Here is a 15,948-nt window from a genome sequence, read left to right on the forward strand (position 1 = left end):
CTTTGCCCCTATCGGCCTCCCTCAATAGGTCATCACACAGGGCGACCAAAGCCGTTTCTGTGCCGTGGCGCGGCCTGAAGCCCGACTGGAATGGATCCAGGGCATCTGTTTCATCCAGGAACGCTTGAAGCTGGTCGGCCACCACCCTCTCGACTACCTTGCTAAGGAAAGAAACATTGGCGACGGGCCTGTAGTTGCCAATTTCGTCCGCCGCCAAACTAGGTTTCTTCCTGATGGGCCTAATGAGTGTGTCCTTCAGGGCAGATGGAAATCTGCCCTCAAGGAGAGACCCATTTATTATAGCCATGGCCCACTCCGTTGTTAGCGGCCTGGCTGCTTTGATTAGCCAGGCCGGGCAAGGGTCCAAAGAGGAGGTGGTGGCACGACAGCAGTCAAGCGCCCTGGAGACAGTGTCAGGCGTGACAGGCTGAAAGGTGTCCAAGATCACCGGGCAAGATGGAGCGCTGGACATCTCAGCTCGACTCACTGTGCTCAAAAAAGGAGAGAGGTCCCGGTGGATGGCCTCCACTTTTGATTTAAAAAATGCTGCAAACATTCAGACATTGCAGACATTCAGCATTATGAAAATTTGCCCCAATGGAAATTTATTCCTCTTCCGTTAGCCCCATCAAAAATATGCCACTACAGACAAGAGGTATTACAAGCACCTTCTGGAAGGGTAAACAGCTTTGTGCTCTCTGTGGAAGTTCAGTTTCAACTTCTGAATATATATATATATATATGTTTCCATCCAGTCATCAAGCTGAGAGGCTACTTCCTCAGAGAGATGACTGTGAAGATAAATAAGCTAAGGAAATCATGGAACTTGTCTTAGGACCAGATCAAGTGTAAGTCTAAATAAGCAGTGGTGCAGCTGTAGATAATGAGGGCATGACTTTTGATACTTTAGTAGCAACTTTAGGAAGCCTTACCTGGTGGGCAGACATCACCATCTTTGTACTGTACAATGACAGCTTCATCTTGGTGCCGATAGTCCATTTTCATTTGTTTTATGTTGCCAAAAGAGACTGCTTTGTTGCCAAAGACAAAGCAAACTGCTGCATCTCTACACTTTCCTTGAGGAACATCTAATGCACCAGAGCACACTCCTACATGATAACTCCTGTGCCCTGAAGGGACCTAAATGGCAGAAAATATCACAATAAATTATGAGAAATGGCAAAATTTCTCCATATATATTGAAGCTCAGTAGATTGAGAGCAGAACGCTAACAGAATATCCCTGCCATCTTGCTTTACAGAGCTGTTTGCAAAGAAGTGGCACAATGAAAAGTATCTTGGGTGATATATTTACTTTGATTACTATTTTATTTATTTATTTAAAATATTTTTATCCCACCTTTCTCCCCGAAAAAGACCCAAGGCAGCTTACAATATTGAAAGACAACATTTAGAGTTTAAAACAATGAGTAAAAAAAAACACAGTATTTAAAGCTAGAAGAATGTATAAAAAAGTCATCTTACATCTTTAAAAGACAATATTAAAGCTAGGAACGATATGTATACAAATATTAAAGAGGGGAAAAAGTCACTCTGAGAAAAGACAGACCCCAAAAAGGAAAAAACCAAGAACAATCCCTCTAAAAATCATACACAGGCAGCTAGTTACTGAGGGAAGGCTTGCCTTCTTCAGGAAGGACAGCAAAGATGGGGCCAGTCTGGCCTCCAGTGGGAGGGTGTTCCAAAGTCTGGGAGCAGCAACAGAGAAGGCCTTCTCTTATGTTCCCATCAGGCACACCTGTGAGGGTGGTGGGACCAAAAGAAAGGTGTCTATCTTAACACCTGAGCTGGCTCATAATGGGAGATACATTCTTTGAGAGCTTGGACCCAGGCCATATAGGGCTTTATACCTCCAAATATTCCTATATTTAGAAAGCTTTCATTATTAAACAGGTGAAGCTAGTCACGTAAAGTGATGGAAATTGCTGGGCCAGCCAGCATCCATTGCAACTGGAAACTGCCATAGTTGCTGCGCAACACCGCCAGAATTCTAGTGAAGGCAGTGAAGTTTGAAGTCAACAGCTGCAGGATGCAAAGTGTGTACTCTATTACGGAGCAATGGCAATGTAATATTGCAATCTCCTTCTTTTCCATGACAGACCAAAAAAAAAAAAAAAAAAAAAAGATCATATAGCCCAAAATAATATCTCACCATATAAGGTTTTCCAGAAAAGCTTGACAGATTGAAAGAGTAGTGTAACTGTTCATCAGTCACTGAACAGCCCAAAACATTCACTTTATCTGGGCATACAACTGGAGTGCTCCATTCAAATATATATTCACAGGCAGACTTTCCTATCATTTTGGGCTTGCCCTGTTAATCAAAACACACAAACAAAAATAAAATGGTTCAGGTCTCAGAATTAGATAAAAAAGTCAGAAGACTAAATCCTATCATGAATTATTGTTGTGTTTAGAAATTAAACATATGCTTAAGTCTAATAATACCATCATGCTAACTCTGTTATAATGTAATTTTTCACTTTTTTTGCTTTGTTTTATACTTGCTTAAAAAAAGCAAACACACAAAAATTGGAATCCACAAAAACTAGAGCAAGCAAAATACAAATACACAGGAAACACCAATGTCTTTAATATTTTTGTCCTTATCAAAAATATAAGTCCTATTAAAAACAAGTTATGCGTGTATGCAAACAATATGTAAACAAGTGTATATACAATTGTCTTTGATAACAAGCAATTTATATGCCTATAGTTGTGACTTGTTTTTAATAAGTCTGCTTTTATTTCTTGTCTTCATGGTTTATGTCTCTGGAAAGAGGAGAAATTAATACATTAAAGACTTCTGTGTTTCTTCTGCATCTGTACCTTGTTTTCTCTAGTTTTTGTGGATTCCAATTTTTCTGTTGTTTTGCTTATGTTTTGGAAGGGACTTAGACCATGTCTCCACTGCCAAACAGCCCGGAAAACCCACAACAACCATGGTATGTTTTTATTTATTATATTCAATCTTACTGGAGTGAAATACTGTGTTTGTTTTTCTATCAGCTGAACTTCCCACTTCCCTTCTTCACTTGTAGAAATATATTTTCTCAGAAAGGACCCACTGATGTATCTTGCATAGCTAACAATATGCTAACATCTTTATACTATACAATATTTTTTCATTCAGCCTCAGAATTAAACTGCAATTTCAGCAAGGTTCCCTCTAAGCTGGGTGCATGTGTGGCTCTGCCTCCCTGCGTGCAGCTCTGTTCGTCCATGCAGCAATTACGTTAGGTTCCCAGTCATGACAGAACCCAACGCACGGGGAACTGGAGTCACGTGTGTACACAGTGGTGAAGTTGAGCACAAGAGGTGGGAAAATTAATGGGTACGTTGATTCCCAGAATTCTACACCTAGCACAGTTGGGTGGGAGGTTTCTGTAAACTGTAGTTCAATACATCTGCATGGTTCCAGGTAAGACTGGAGAGAGACTAGAACTGGAGATGCCCCAATGTAGGTCCACAGTTACAGCATCTGAGCAGCAGGGGAGCTGAAGAAATGGGGCATCTCCCCATATACTGCTGCAGCTCAAGAAGTTTAAGAACCCATGGAAAGAGGAGCAATGCTACTTCCTCTACCATTACTTGCCCCCTTCAAGCATCTCCTGCTCCCTGTTATTTGTAAAACAATACCATTACCAAATGCTTTGGTTTCCCTGGTTTTACGAAAACAGCAGAAGTTTCTCTTTTGTACTGGTTCTGTTTGGAAGATAATTTGAAATTATATTTCAATCTGGCTGCAGTGTTTTAAATATGGTCTAGAAAGGCACAGAGTTGCATTAACAAGTAATCCGGAGCCTTTTGTTTTAAACAGTCTGTTAAATCTGTTTTTTGGGTGGTGAGAAGAAAAGCATCAGCTACAGTGAATGTTATTGCTGCCCTCCTCTCAAGGATGAACAGGAATTAGATGGACAAATATTGGATATTTCTACAGTTCTACCAAGAAATCACTATTCTGGAATGTTGCCTTTTGTTCCCCGTTTTTCTTCCAAAACAAAACATCTTCCCTTCCCCATAATCACTACAGATTAAAGATAATTCTTACCAGATTTGTTCCTCTGTTGCAATGAAACACAATGCGAGAAGAATAGTTAAGGTTTTTGTCTTCTGGACAAGGAGTGTTACTGTTGAAAGTGATATAAACTTCATTTGTTGCAGTATTCAGCTTGGGAGGTCCAGTAATGCGACCAATGTCCTAGATTTTAAAATATATATGTGCATATATATAAATATATATGAATTAACTTTGTTATGATATTTTAGCATGTTCTCTGCTCTGATTTTTCAACAAACAAGTGCCTGTGGCATCTTCAAAAACCAAGACACGTAGGCAGGCCTTCAGGAACTGAGCTTTTCACAAGCAGGAATTGCACTCTGAAAGTACATTTTGGTTCATATGTTTCAACTTTATAGTTTGTTAAATTCCTCTTCGTGCAGTCACTTTAACATAAGGAAAGTGATGGTGAAAGGAAGTGGAATCTGTGTGTCTTTTCACTGTGTGAAGTAAACACACTTTAATAATGACAGACCAAATCTGTCTTTACTAGATTTTGGACAAACACAACTTCTAAATTCTGTTGTACTGCTTATAGGCTGGGACTTCAGTAACTGCCAGTTGATGAGTACCCAAGAAACTGAACATTTAAATTTTAGAAAATCCTTCTATTTTCTACCCCTTCTCTGGCAAACCCTAATACAAGCCGTCCTGAAACCTGCCCCGTCCATTTTGGAACAGGGTTTTGTCATGAGGCCAGTGGAACAGCTTCCACTCAAGAAACAAATATCCAAAGACTCCTTGAGTACAGAAAAACAAGTATGCAGTTATTTCGATACAGAACCAGGTTTTCTGGGGGCAGCTTCTTGCCACTACCCCACAATGACACAGGGAAGAAAAAATGTGCAAAGTCATTCCTCTTCACTGAGCTTGTGAAATTACATCCGATTACAAACAAACAAACAAAAAAGTCACTAAGTGGACCCAGTGACCAGAGAGAGATGCTTCTGAGAATTAATCAAAATGATTCAATGTGCACTGCAACAACAGCACATGGCTTTTTGATAAAAATGGCTCTCAGACAGAACCTGAAATACTTACTATAGGAGAGCCAGTAACTGGGACCATACAGACAGCTGCTCCTGGTGGACAGTTGACATCTCTGATGGCATTCAGAGGTTGGCAAATGTTTATATAGAAGTCTGGAGTAAGGTCAGATAGGTCAGACGAGTCAAAGGCTTCATAAGAGCCCGTTTGATGGATCAGAGGGGAAAGGTCAATGATTGTACTGCCATTCATCACTGAGCATTCCACCTGTTTTAGGGGGAGCAAGGAATAAGATTACCAAATCAGCTCTTACAGTGATATTGTTCAAGGAGTCAGCCCACAAAAAACTGATTCTCTTCTTCACATTTCTCTTCTAAAACGCCAGTGCTTCACTTTCCTTTCATCCCAGCATGGATCTTCCTGTCTCTGTTCCCATCACCTTCTACACGTTGAGGCTGCTTGGTTTCCATTTTATTGCAAAGATAAGTAGCATGAAGAGCTCTGATTAGCCCATTCCTCATTAACATTTCAGTTCATGGGATCTGCCACAGCTATGACAATATGGCTAGTTTCAGATGGCTATGACGTATTTTCCAATGCACAATGATACAGTACATTACTTCTGGGGTAAATCTGACTTCACTTACCATTCTGACTATTCTACCAAGAACAGGTACTCCAAAAGACACGAGGCCCTGCATCAACCTAATGCTAGCTGAGATGAAGAAATTGTGCTCTAGGACAACATTATCATTACTTTACCCTCTTTTAGGCAAATTTGCTCTGTTCCTTTCTCTAAACGGAGCACTGTACAGTATCTAATCATGATTCATTTGACCAAGAACTTCCATACACTTCCAGAACACCTCCTTATTGGCTTCTGTTCCTTTAAACCTGGCAGACCCTGGGAAGTTCTTGTTTGAACGTAATTTGTTCCCATTATTTATTATAGTATTTGGGAAGTAATTCATCATTGCTCATTAAAATACCAAAAAAGTAATACATTATGTCTCTTATTCCAGGTCTCATTCATCGCTCTTTACTTATAATCTGTTACAAAAACGCCAGCCTAATAGAGTGGCATAAAACATGAAAAATCTGCCTCTCAAAATGTCTTAAAAGATTATTTTAAAAGTAACTGGTGTAACTATAATTGGAAAACTTTATTTACTCCAATATAGCAACTTCTTTTCTACAATATTTTTGAAATGTCACTTCATTTGCATCCTATAACCTCTTTACTCCATAAAGTTACTAGTTACAGGCAAACAGGTTATTTACAATGTGTAATTTCCAGACTGAATCCCAGGCAGCAGTAGGTCTACGGTACACCGAGGGTACCCCTCCCAAAAATGGCAATATTTCAGAGAAATTTCTATCCTTTTTTGGCAACAAAGTTTACATTGTTCCTGTTTTCTTGTTGATCAACGGAACACCTTTGTCTCCTCTACAAAAATGAAAGTACAAAGTATTATAAATCTAATGTTATGAATCTCCGAGTTCTTTACTCTCATGACTACTCTAAATGGCAGATGTTAACATGCACTTTTCCCAACTAGCACTGGCATTTGCAGGCAGTGTTTTCACTACAGTGCCCATAACAGTAGCTTGGTGAAATGGTGTATTCTCTTACCCCACTATCTTCTTCACAGGCTAGGACAGTGTGCCAAGACAAATAATAAGCACATGTTGCCTCATCAAAGGACACAAGAACAGGCTGGCTACCAGGTCCAGCATCAGATCTGCACACAAAGCTGAAATAACTTGTATATGTCAGGTCTGGGTGTGAAGGGCAAGGTTCTCCTCCTTTGTAGGCAAATTTCAGAACTCCGTCCTCATAGGTCAATGTTTTGTTCACTCTTCCAGCATTAAGGGGTGGGTGATGACCATCAATGATGCAGACACCTGTCAACAAGTTAATGAACACAAAGCTGCTGATTTATTATGGAAGAACCAACTTTAGATTAAGAAACAGAAATCCACTTTTAGTTCTTGCACAACTCATTGTGTTAGTTACAGAAATCAGTAGAGATCAAGACTTTATTTGAAGGCTTTAGTCAAAAGAAATATTATCAACAAAGTAGCATGGAGAAGTGTTCCTGCTCATAAGAGCCCCAAATTCAAATTTTCAATGGGTCTGCACAATAGCCTTGGCATTATCACTTAGCCCTCAGCCCCAGTTCTACAAAATAGAGAGAACAGTGATCTACTATTTAAGCTGAATGGGAAGAATACAAGAATACAGCGCTACCTTGCTTTTTAACAGATTCATTATACCCTCATGAGATCTTGACTCCTGTGCATGTTCTTTCCTGTATTGCCTCACCTGATGCACTGCCACTGATCACACTGGACATTCAAGTATGTATATAGTCTTAAAAACATGTTTCCAATATTTTCTACACTGTGTTGAATCACAGATAAAATCTAGATTTTGCATGCACATTTTTTAAAGAATGTTATATCCACATATTGGTGGAAGGCTGTAACAAAAGTGAAAACAATGCCATTTGAAGAGTGGAAGGGAGCTACGCTATCACTCTCCACTACAATAAAGAGAGCAGGTCTGTGTAAAAAAACCAACAACCCATCATTCAATCTATTTCACTGACTATTAATTAGTAGAACTCAAGATCAGATCAGATTGGGATTAATTGCAAACAGTTTCTGTAAACTCCCTCTCCCCATGGAAGTTCTATTCTATATGTGATCATCACCACAAACTTAACAACTGCTGGTTTGATAAACATACCAACTCCACTACCACACGGACTTCTAGCTTCATCACAAACACTCAGTTGCAACGTTCTGTGGTTCCTAAAGTCAGAGACAGTGTAACCATCTTGCCTCTTTAGAGGATTAAGATCAAAGAGATGGCCTGTAAGAAAATAAAAGGTAGAGAGAATTTAAATTTTCTGCAAAGAAAAGCTGTGCAGAATCAAATGATTGTTAATTAAAAAAACAAAAGGACATTCAGGAAACATCACACAACAGACACACATTAAGGTAATTTGTGAAGTGGCCCTCGGTATAAGGTTAATAACTGTTCTTCTCTTTACCAAAAAGCAACATATAAACAATTGTGATAGGAACTGACAAAATGCATTGCATATCTTTAACTGTTGGTTAAAGGCTCTCCATATACCAAAGAGATCTAAGTGAATTTGTCCTGGGCCTCCATTATTAGGACAGAAGATTGTTTATCTAAAGTATATTTACCCTGATTTTCTCCTTAGAAAAGAACCAAAGTAGCTTACATCATTAAAAAACAGCATGTAAAGCTAACAACAGTGAGTATGCAATAATAAAAGGATCAAACAAACATCACACTAAAAACGGTAAATGAAAGCAAAACTGTGTAGGCACCCTTCAGTCTTGAGATACTATGGTAACGTGGTCTGAATAGAGGTCTTGGAACAGCGTCTAGTGTGGCTGCGAAGGCCAATTCGAGAGTGACAATCCCTTCCACACTGAAGACAAATACAATCTGTCCCCTGTCCAGCTCCCTGATTTTGCTGGGTTTGGGACTGCCTCTTTGCCTCGGCCTGCTGAACAAGTGCCTCTTCAAATTGGGAGAGGCCATGATGCACCGCCTGCCTCCAGGTTGAACGCTCAGATGTCAAGGTTTCCCATCTTTTGAGGTACATTCCTAAGGCCTCCAGATCCTGCTTGCAGATATCCTTGTATCCCAGCTGTGGTCTCCCTCTGCGGCGCTTTCCCAGCACTAATTCCCCATACAGGAGATCTTTTGGAATCTGACCATCAGCCATTCTCACAACATGCCCAAGCCAACGTAGACGTCGCTACACCAGAGCACATTCAAATCAATAAAGTGCACCACTCTATTAAAAAACCCCAATCAGGCAGCCAGTCACTCAGTGAAAGCCTGCCTGAAGCTAAAGGTCTTGGCCTGTTTCCGGAAGGACAGAAAAGATGGGCCAGCCTGGCCTCCTGTGGGAGGGAGTTCCAAAGTCTGGGATCAGCAACAGAGAAGGCCCCCTCCTGTGTCCCCACCAGGGGAAGGTGGCAGGATCGAGAAAATGGAATCACCTGATGATCTTATCAGTCCTTGAGATACCTTGGGCCCAAGACATTTAGCTATCCTGCAGTAAATAGCCTTATGCCACACAATCAAACAAACGCCAGGATCAAGATCTATCACCTGGTTGTTACAATATAAATTCCCACTAGAACATATTGGCTGAAATCCTGTTGCAGAGCACTGCCTGTGAAACAGGAATAATGCCATCCACCGTGGCAGACACTTGCTGATTAAAGGCTTTCTTCTGCAATTTCCGAGTGTGTACAACTCATATATAATGCAATAAAGTTGTATGCACCCTGCAATTGCAAAAGGAAGCCTTTAATTGGTAGAATTCAGTGGTAGCAGCTGCTGTCATTCCTGCTGCACAAGAGGACACTGCCCAACAGGAGTTCAGCCACTGGTGCACAATTATCCTTACAGTATGAAAGGACAGTAAATAATTTCAAGAGTTAGAAAACACAACAGAGATAAGTAAGCATGCACAATGTCCATTCAGACTTTTTAAGTCATCCGCCTCATCTTTAAAGGAGGTTTAGTACTGCAGGGAAAAGAAGAATCTCACATTCATATAAAGCTGGGTTTCTCTTTCACTGCGAATAAGAGGAGAGTGAGCCTGAAGTCCACTCCCATTTCCTGCTAAGTTACTTCAATCTGTCAAGCTCCCCATGTGTGTCAAAAACATACCTGTAAGAGGGTTGGATACCGTGCAGTTGTTGTGTATGCTGCTTTTCAGAGGGCATGCTGACGCAGTGAACCAGACAAATGTATATTCACAGTCCTCAATGGCCGTTATGAGTTCTGGCTTGGAGTCCTGAACAAAACAACAGGACAAAACAATAATAATATTTGCAAATTTTCTTTGTCAAGGTATTATCTGATTTTGACAACAAGATCTGTCGTTTTAGAAAAGAAGCACAATATGGCAGAGGCCATAATTGTGTAGCAATCCCAATACTTCCAGAAGAACCTGTCCAAGTTATTGTGGCCAACACTGAGAAATGGAAGGATGCTCATGAGATTTACAGATAAAAACTATTTCTACTAGAAGTCTTCACCACTATGCCCCATTTGAGTTTATGCTCTGATTTTTTTTTTTTCATACACAGGGAAGCCATAACAATATTAGCTGCTCTGGAGGAATAGGTGAAGTAGTTTAGTGACATAGCCCATTGTCTACACGTGAATGGTCTCAAGATGAATCTGAGACGAACTTCTCCATGTGGGGCTAGGAAAGAATCCAATCTGGAATCATGGGGAACTGTTAATAGTCAGCTAAGAGGATCAGGGTCTGACTAGTGTAAGGCAATTTTGTATGAAGTCTAATCCAAAAGATAGCTTATTCACTGCTTATCCCTGCCAAATAGTAAAGGGGATATTTCATGACACTATCTCTTGTAAAAAAGTCAACCAGAAAACGACTTGTGATTTACAGTAGATGTGCATAACTAACATACAGTGGTGCCTCGCTTAACGATTCCTTCGTATAACGAAAAATTCGCTTAACAATTTTTTCGGAGCGATCTTGCGCTTCGTTTGATTTTCCCTATGGGCGATTTTCGCTTAGCGATTTCAGGACCATGCTTCGCTTAACGTTTTTGGTTTTAGGTCCCCTTGTTTCGCTTAATTTTTTTTTTGACAGCCCCGTTTTCGCTATTTTTAAAATATTCTAAAATGCTTAAAAATGTTTTAAATGCTTGGAATTGTTAGTGCACCTAATAAAACCTTCGTTAACTTAATTTGGCTTTGTTCTGAGTCATTTTGAATTTTTTGTGAATTTTTCCCCCCCACTGAAATAGGCTTCAATGCATTTCAATGGAGGAACCGCGTTTCGCTTAACGTTTTTTCCTATGGCGATTTTCGCTTAAGGATGGTAATCCGTCCCAATTGGAATGGATTATCCGGTTTTCAATGCATCTCTATGGGAAATGGTGTTTCGCTTAACGATGTTTTCACATAGCGATTTTTTTTAACCAATTAAAATCGTTAAGCGAGGCACCACTGTACATATCATGGCAGCAAATTGCTGCTAATTAATGAGGTGCTGGTTGCATTCCTGGTCAAGCAATGGTCATGTAACCAGGAACTGCCATCCAATTAGTTAGTAGCAATTTGCCACCACAACCTACATGATTTTATTCACATACATAAATCACCAAAAGAATTCTAGCAGTCATCTCTAGGTTTAGGGCTCTGATCCAATGGCCCTTGTTTTCCCCAGAAGCTGTTCCTCAGCCCCTGCAAGTTACAAAATCTTACCTACTGAGGCACACTTACAAGACTTTTTTCATCACATTTGAAGCGGATTAACGTAGATTTCCTCCGGATCTGATCTGGGCACTTTTCTCCATTAATGTATTTAAGCACAAAAATACCATTCTCCAGCTGGAGTCCGTCACCTACTTCACCAAGGTTTATGTATTTAGACCCATCCATCAGGCAGGCTGCAGCATCTGGTGGACAGAAATCTGCACCAACAAAGGAGAGTAAATGGGATTGGTCTTGTATTATTGTAAGGCACTTCCATCCCAAAATTTTGCTATCTTTTTAATGTTGAATATATCCAGAAAGCATTTGTACATCTTCAGAAGTCCTTCTAGTTGATTCAAATACAGTGGTGCCCCACTTGACGATGATAATCCGTTCCAAGCCAAAAAACAAACAAACACTGGAATGCATTGCAAACTGGTCAATGCGTTCCAATGGGGCAAATACCTCATCGTCCAGCGAAGATTGCCCATAGAGAACCACCAATCAGCTGTTCAAAATCGCTGTAATGCGAAGCTTCCGTCCAGAAAGCAGCTATTTTGAGAACGGAGGGAAGCCAGTTTGCAGAGGGAAACCATTTTGCGAAACCAGAAAAATCATTGTATAGCGAACAAATGGTTCGTGAAGCAGGCTCCTAATCAACGTAATGCGGATTTCCCCATAGGAACCATTGTTTTGCGATCGCAATAGCGATCACAAAAATGTCATCGTTAAGCGATTTCGATGTCATGCGGGGTAAGCGTATAGCAGGGCACCACTGTACACATTTATGAGCTGGTTCCACTTCACCCTCACACAGGGAAAGTTCTATATGCTATAATACATCAGTTATAAAACACAGTTAAACCATCATAACAGAAAGAAAAATACCATAAGACAGAGAAAGAGAGAGAGCTGTAAAATTCTGAAACACAATAGACAAGGAGCCTCTCCCCATCGAGCACTGCAGCAACCCCCAGCAAGGGCTGGGACTCCCAGTGAGCACCTCTCTTTTACCTTTTGTTTCTGCTCTGTCACTCCTAGAATTCTGCCTGGGAGATTTTTGGCAAATTCTGGGAACAGAGTCTTAGAAATCTGAAAGCTCTATCCTTATAAGTGAGAACAGAATACCTTGTCAGAGAATGAACACTCTTTGGGGATTTCTCTTCCCAGGGAGACTTGTTTGATGCCTGTGTTTATTTTAATAGGTGTGGACACAGGACACGGTGATGGGAGGAGTCTGGGAATTCTAGTCCCCAAATGGAAATTTTTTCCAAGCTCTGCTTTTAGATGACAGGCAAAGACCTCTTCATGTCCCTAGGCTTTAAACTGCAAATGTATTTTTATTTCTGCTATGATGGTTTCACTGTCTTTTATAACCCTTTGTAGACATCCCTGAACCTTTTAACTATAGGGTGCTGTAAATGTAAAGGTAAAGGTTCCCCTTGACATTTAGTACAGTTGTGTCTGACTCTAGGGTGCGGTGCTCATCACCATCTCAAGCTGTAGAGCCATAGTTCGTCAGTAGACAGTTTCCATGGTCACGTGGCCAGCGCGACTAGACACGGAACGCTGTTATCTTCCCATCAAGGTGGTAACTATTTATCTATTCACATTTAAATGCTTTCGAACTGCTAGGTTGGCAGGAACTGGGACAAGCGACAGGAGCTCACTCCGTCGCGTGGATTCAATCTTACGACTGCTGGTCTTCTGACCTTGCAGCACAGAGGCTTCTGGGGTTTAACCCGCAGCACCACCACGTCCCATTGGGTGCTGTAGAAATGCTTTAAATAAATATTTTAGGTATTTAAAGGCTTCCAGTGTTCAACATATGGCCAAAATTCTTTCCAAATTTAGCCTTAATTTGCACAGTATGATTTGGCAACATGTTCTGGCACAGAATCTGGGGTTCTTTTGCACAAAATACACTGGGTGATTATTTAGAGCTCCATATAGTCCTTGCTGCAAGGTTTCTAATAAACACTACACTTTCTCATTCTTACCTACTCCTTGATGTGGCACTAAAGATTTACACACATTAATGTAATACTTCTGTGAAGAGTCAGTCTTTGAAATGGCTTCCCAGTTTTCTTTATGACGTGTCAGAGCAGAGAGATCGTAAGAGTTGCCAGCATCATCTCTGCAACACAACAAATAAAACAGTGAATTGAAGATCAATTGCAGCTGAAACAGTAAAACAGGGAGGCAACATGCACTACCAAAAATAATCCCATCTAAATGTACAGCCTAAATCACTTCTATACACACAGCTTATCTACAGAAATACCACCTTGGTCTGAATATTCCTGCTTATGAATACCAGTGTAAGCGAACCAGTGTAAATCACAGCAACAAACTGCTGCTAGTTAAAGAGTCACTGCTTGTATTCCTCACTGCCAATCAAGACAGGTGATTGGCATGCAATGAGGAATAGAAACAGCAGCTCCTTAACTAGTAGCAATCCATTGTGATTTATGGCATTCCATTCATATCAATATACGTAAGCAACAGGATTTTGGCCTATAATTCCTTCAGTAACCACTCCAAGTATGACATCACTTGCATTATAAAGGCCAAGTATCTTGGGATCCAGAACCAGAAGACGTGTTAAATCTACCCAGTTGTCGCTCATGAACCCCCACAGTTAGACATTCCTGGTGATGATGTTCTGTGTCTCTATAACAATCACACTGAACTACTGCTAAAATGGCACAGGGAACTGCTCTAAAAAGTGGAGGATGTTATTCTTTTATCACCCTGGGGAGCAGCAACTTACTTATAAGAACATTCAATAGATTTGAAAGGAGGACAGGCAAAAGGGGTGTGCCATTCAAACATGTAAGTGCAGTCTTCAGTTTCCTTCAGGAATACTGGCTAGGAAAAGAAAAATAAAGGACTGTTACATAGGCAAATTTACACAAACAGGACTGGAAACACACAACTCCAGCTATTTGTACTCTAGACAATTTATTATACAGCCAGATTTTTAGTAATCATTTAAAATGCATACAAGAAAGGAAAACTACTGAAACAATTTTTTGTATTACTGCCATGTCATGTCAATTTTGACATCTCTCAAATGTATAAACTGCATAAATGACAAAAATTACTGGTATTCCAGCTCTTGAGGGTTATTTGTTTCCAAATGTGCATTGGGAAACTCTTATTTTCCTCCCATTCAGTTTTCCTCTTAAACACACTGAAATCCATAGTGACAGCACTACTGTTTAAGGATGGTACAAAGAAAAACAGTGTCATGCAGTGGTTAGATGTTTGACTGGGGGTTGGGGGAGTCACGATGCCACTAAGCCGGTGATGGGCAAAGTGTGGGCCTGGTGCCACATCCCAAGGCAGCATCTGCTATGACCCTCTTCTTCTGTAACCCTCCCCCAAATATATATATATAAAACACAAATTCCTGCTCCCAGAAGTGTCCAGGAGCAACAATTCACGTCTTAAATAGGTCACAACCCACACTGCACAGTTTACCAGTTCCCATGCTTGCCTACCTCCAAATCTGGGTGAGGATCACAATAGAAAAATATGGCTGTTGAACGCTGATATATCTTGTGGCAAGTTTCCCCGCTGGTGTAGTTGATTTTGATCAACCCATTATCATATGTCAACTTTGTAGTATGCAAACCTAATAGTAAAATAAAATAAAAATGCAGTATTAAATGAAGTACTTTCACGTAATCTTTTCATATATAGAAAAAAGAAATATTAGCTAAACAAATATTAGCTAAACAGTGCTAAGGTTCAATAGAATGATTTGGATCTTCTTTGCCAGTATCATGTCTGTTAAGAACAGTAAAAGAACTGGAGCTTTAAAAAGGCAAAGACCAAGGCTTTTATTTAGAAATTAATTCCATTTCAGCGTTCAGTTTACTTTTCATAGCAGCCCATATGTGAAGGTTACAGATCGGTTGGAACAGATTTATTTCCGTACATTGACTGGAGTGCTGAAAAGATGGCTAACAATTTCAGTTCCATATAATCCTTTACCCCATATTATCATGATTTTTTCAAATATGGGCATCTGCCCATTTGCAGTTCCCCTCACAACCAAATGCCTGACCTATTCTCAAATCCTCATTGGCTAATGCAGGAAAGAATAGTTTTTAATATTTTCCACTCAATGAGGTATCTTCTAGCAAAATTTATAATGCTTGTATGTGTAGGAAGTTCTTATCAGAATGTATTGTCTCCTGAGGCTGACTGTTGACAGTCCTCCTCTAGAGGATCAACTCTAATAACCCACATTCAGGATAGAATCAGTTCTGCTATCACTGTAGTGTTGCTTCAGAGTTACAGTACTTCTCCGATGCTGTCAACTCTTAGATCTCTGGAGCTGTTAAAAATGGCACATTTAAACACTGTGCTTGAGAAAAATAATTTAATGACTTATTTTTATTCACTCCTACATGACAAGTCAGAGATTTCACTGCCACAAGCATGTCACCAAAACAAGGACTTCCATGTACCACTGCATGCACACAATTCTTTTAAAACCACTCAAAATCATGTTCTTATGAGACCAAAAAAGGACACAGTGACATGCTCTCACTCAGAGTGGAGAACTGTGAATGAGG

The 15,948-nt window shown here is 40.2% G+C and overlaps 1 protein-coding gene across 2 annotated transcripts in view; it reads right to left on the minus strand.

Moving 5' to 3' along the window:
- Window positions 1-15,948, minus strand: part of IGF2R (insulin like growth factor 2 receptor) — an 86,058-nt gene that overhangs the window by 19,181 nt on the left and 50,929 nt on the right. For both annotated transcript variants that reach the window (XM_020809104.3, XM_020809112.3), the window contains exons 28-38: window positions 14,866-14,999; window positions 14,133-14,230; window positions 13,360-13,496; window positions 11,387-11,577; window positions 9,797-9,923; window positions 7,820-7,945; window positions 6,701-6,972; window positions 5,122-5,334; window positions 4,072-4,221; window positions 2,173-2,334; window positions 933-1,140 (exon numbers count right to left, since the gene is read on the minus strand). In XM_020809104.3, coding sequence (XP_020664763.3) covers window positions 933-1,140; window positions 2,173-2,334; window positions 4,072-4,221; window positions 5,122-5,334; window positions 6,701-6,972; window positions 7,820-7,945; window positions 9,797-9,923; window positions 11,387-11,577; window positions 13,360-13,496; window positions 14,133-14,230; window positions 14,866-14,999 — 1,818 coding nt within the window. The remainder of the gene's footprint in view (window positions 1-932; window positions 1,141-2,172; window positions 2,335-4,071; window positions 4,222-5,121; window positions 5,335-6,700; window positions 6,973-7,819; window positions 7,946-9,796; window positions 9,924-11,386; window positions 11,578-13,359; window positions 13,497-14,132; window positions 14,231-14,865; window positions 15,000-15,948) is intronic.

Source organism: Pogona vitticeps, chromosome 1, assembly GCF_051106095.1.
Source record: "Pogona vitticeps strain Pit_001003342236 chromosome 1, PviZW2.1, whole genome shotgun sequence".
Lineage (NCBI taxonomy): Eukaryota > Metazoa > Chordata > Lepidosauria > Squamata > Agamidae > Pogona > Pogona vitticeps.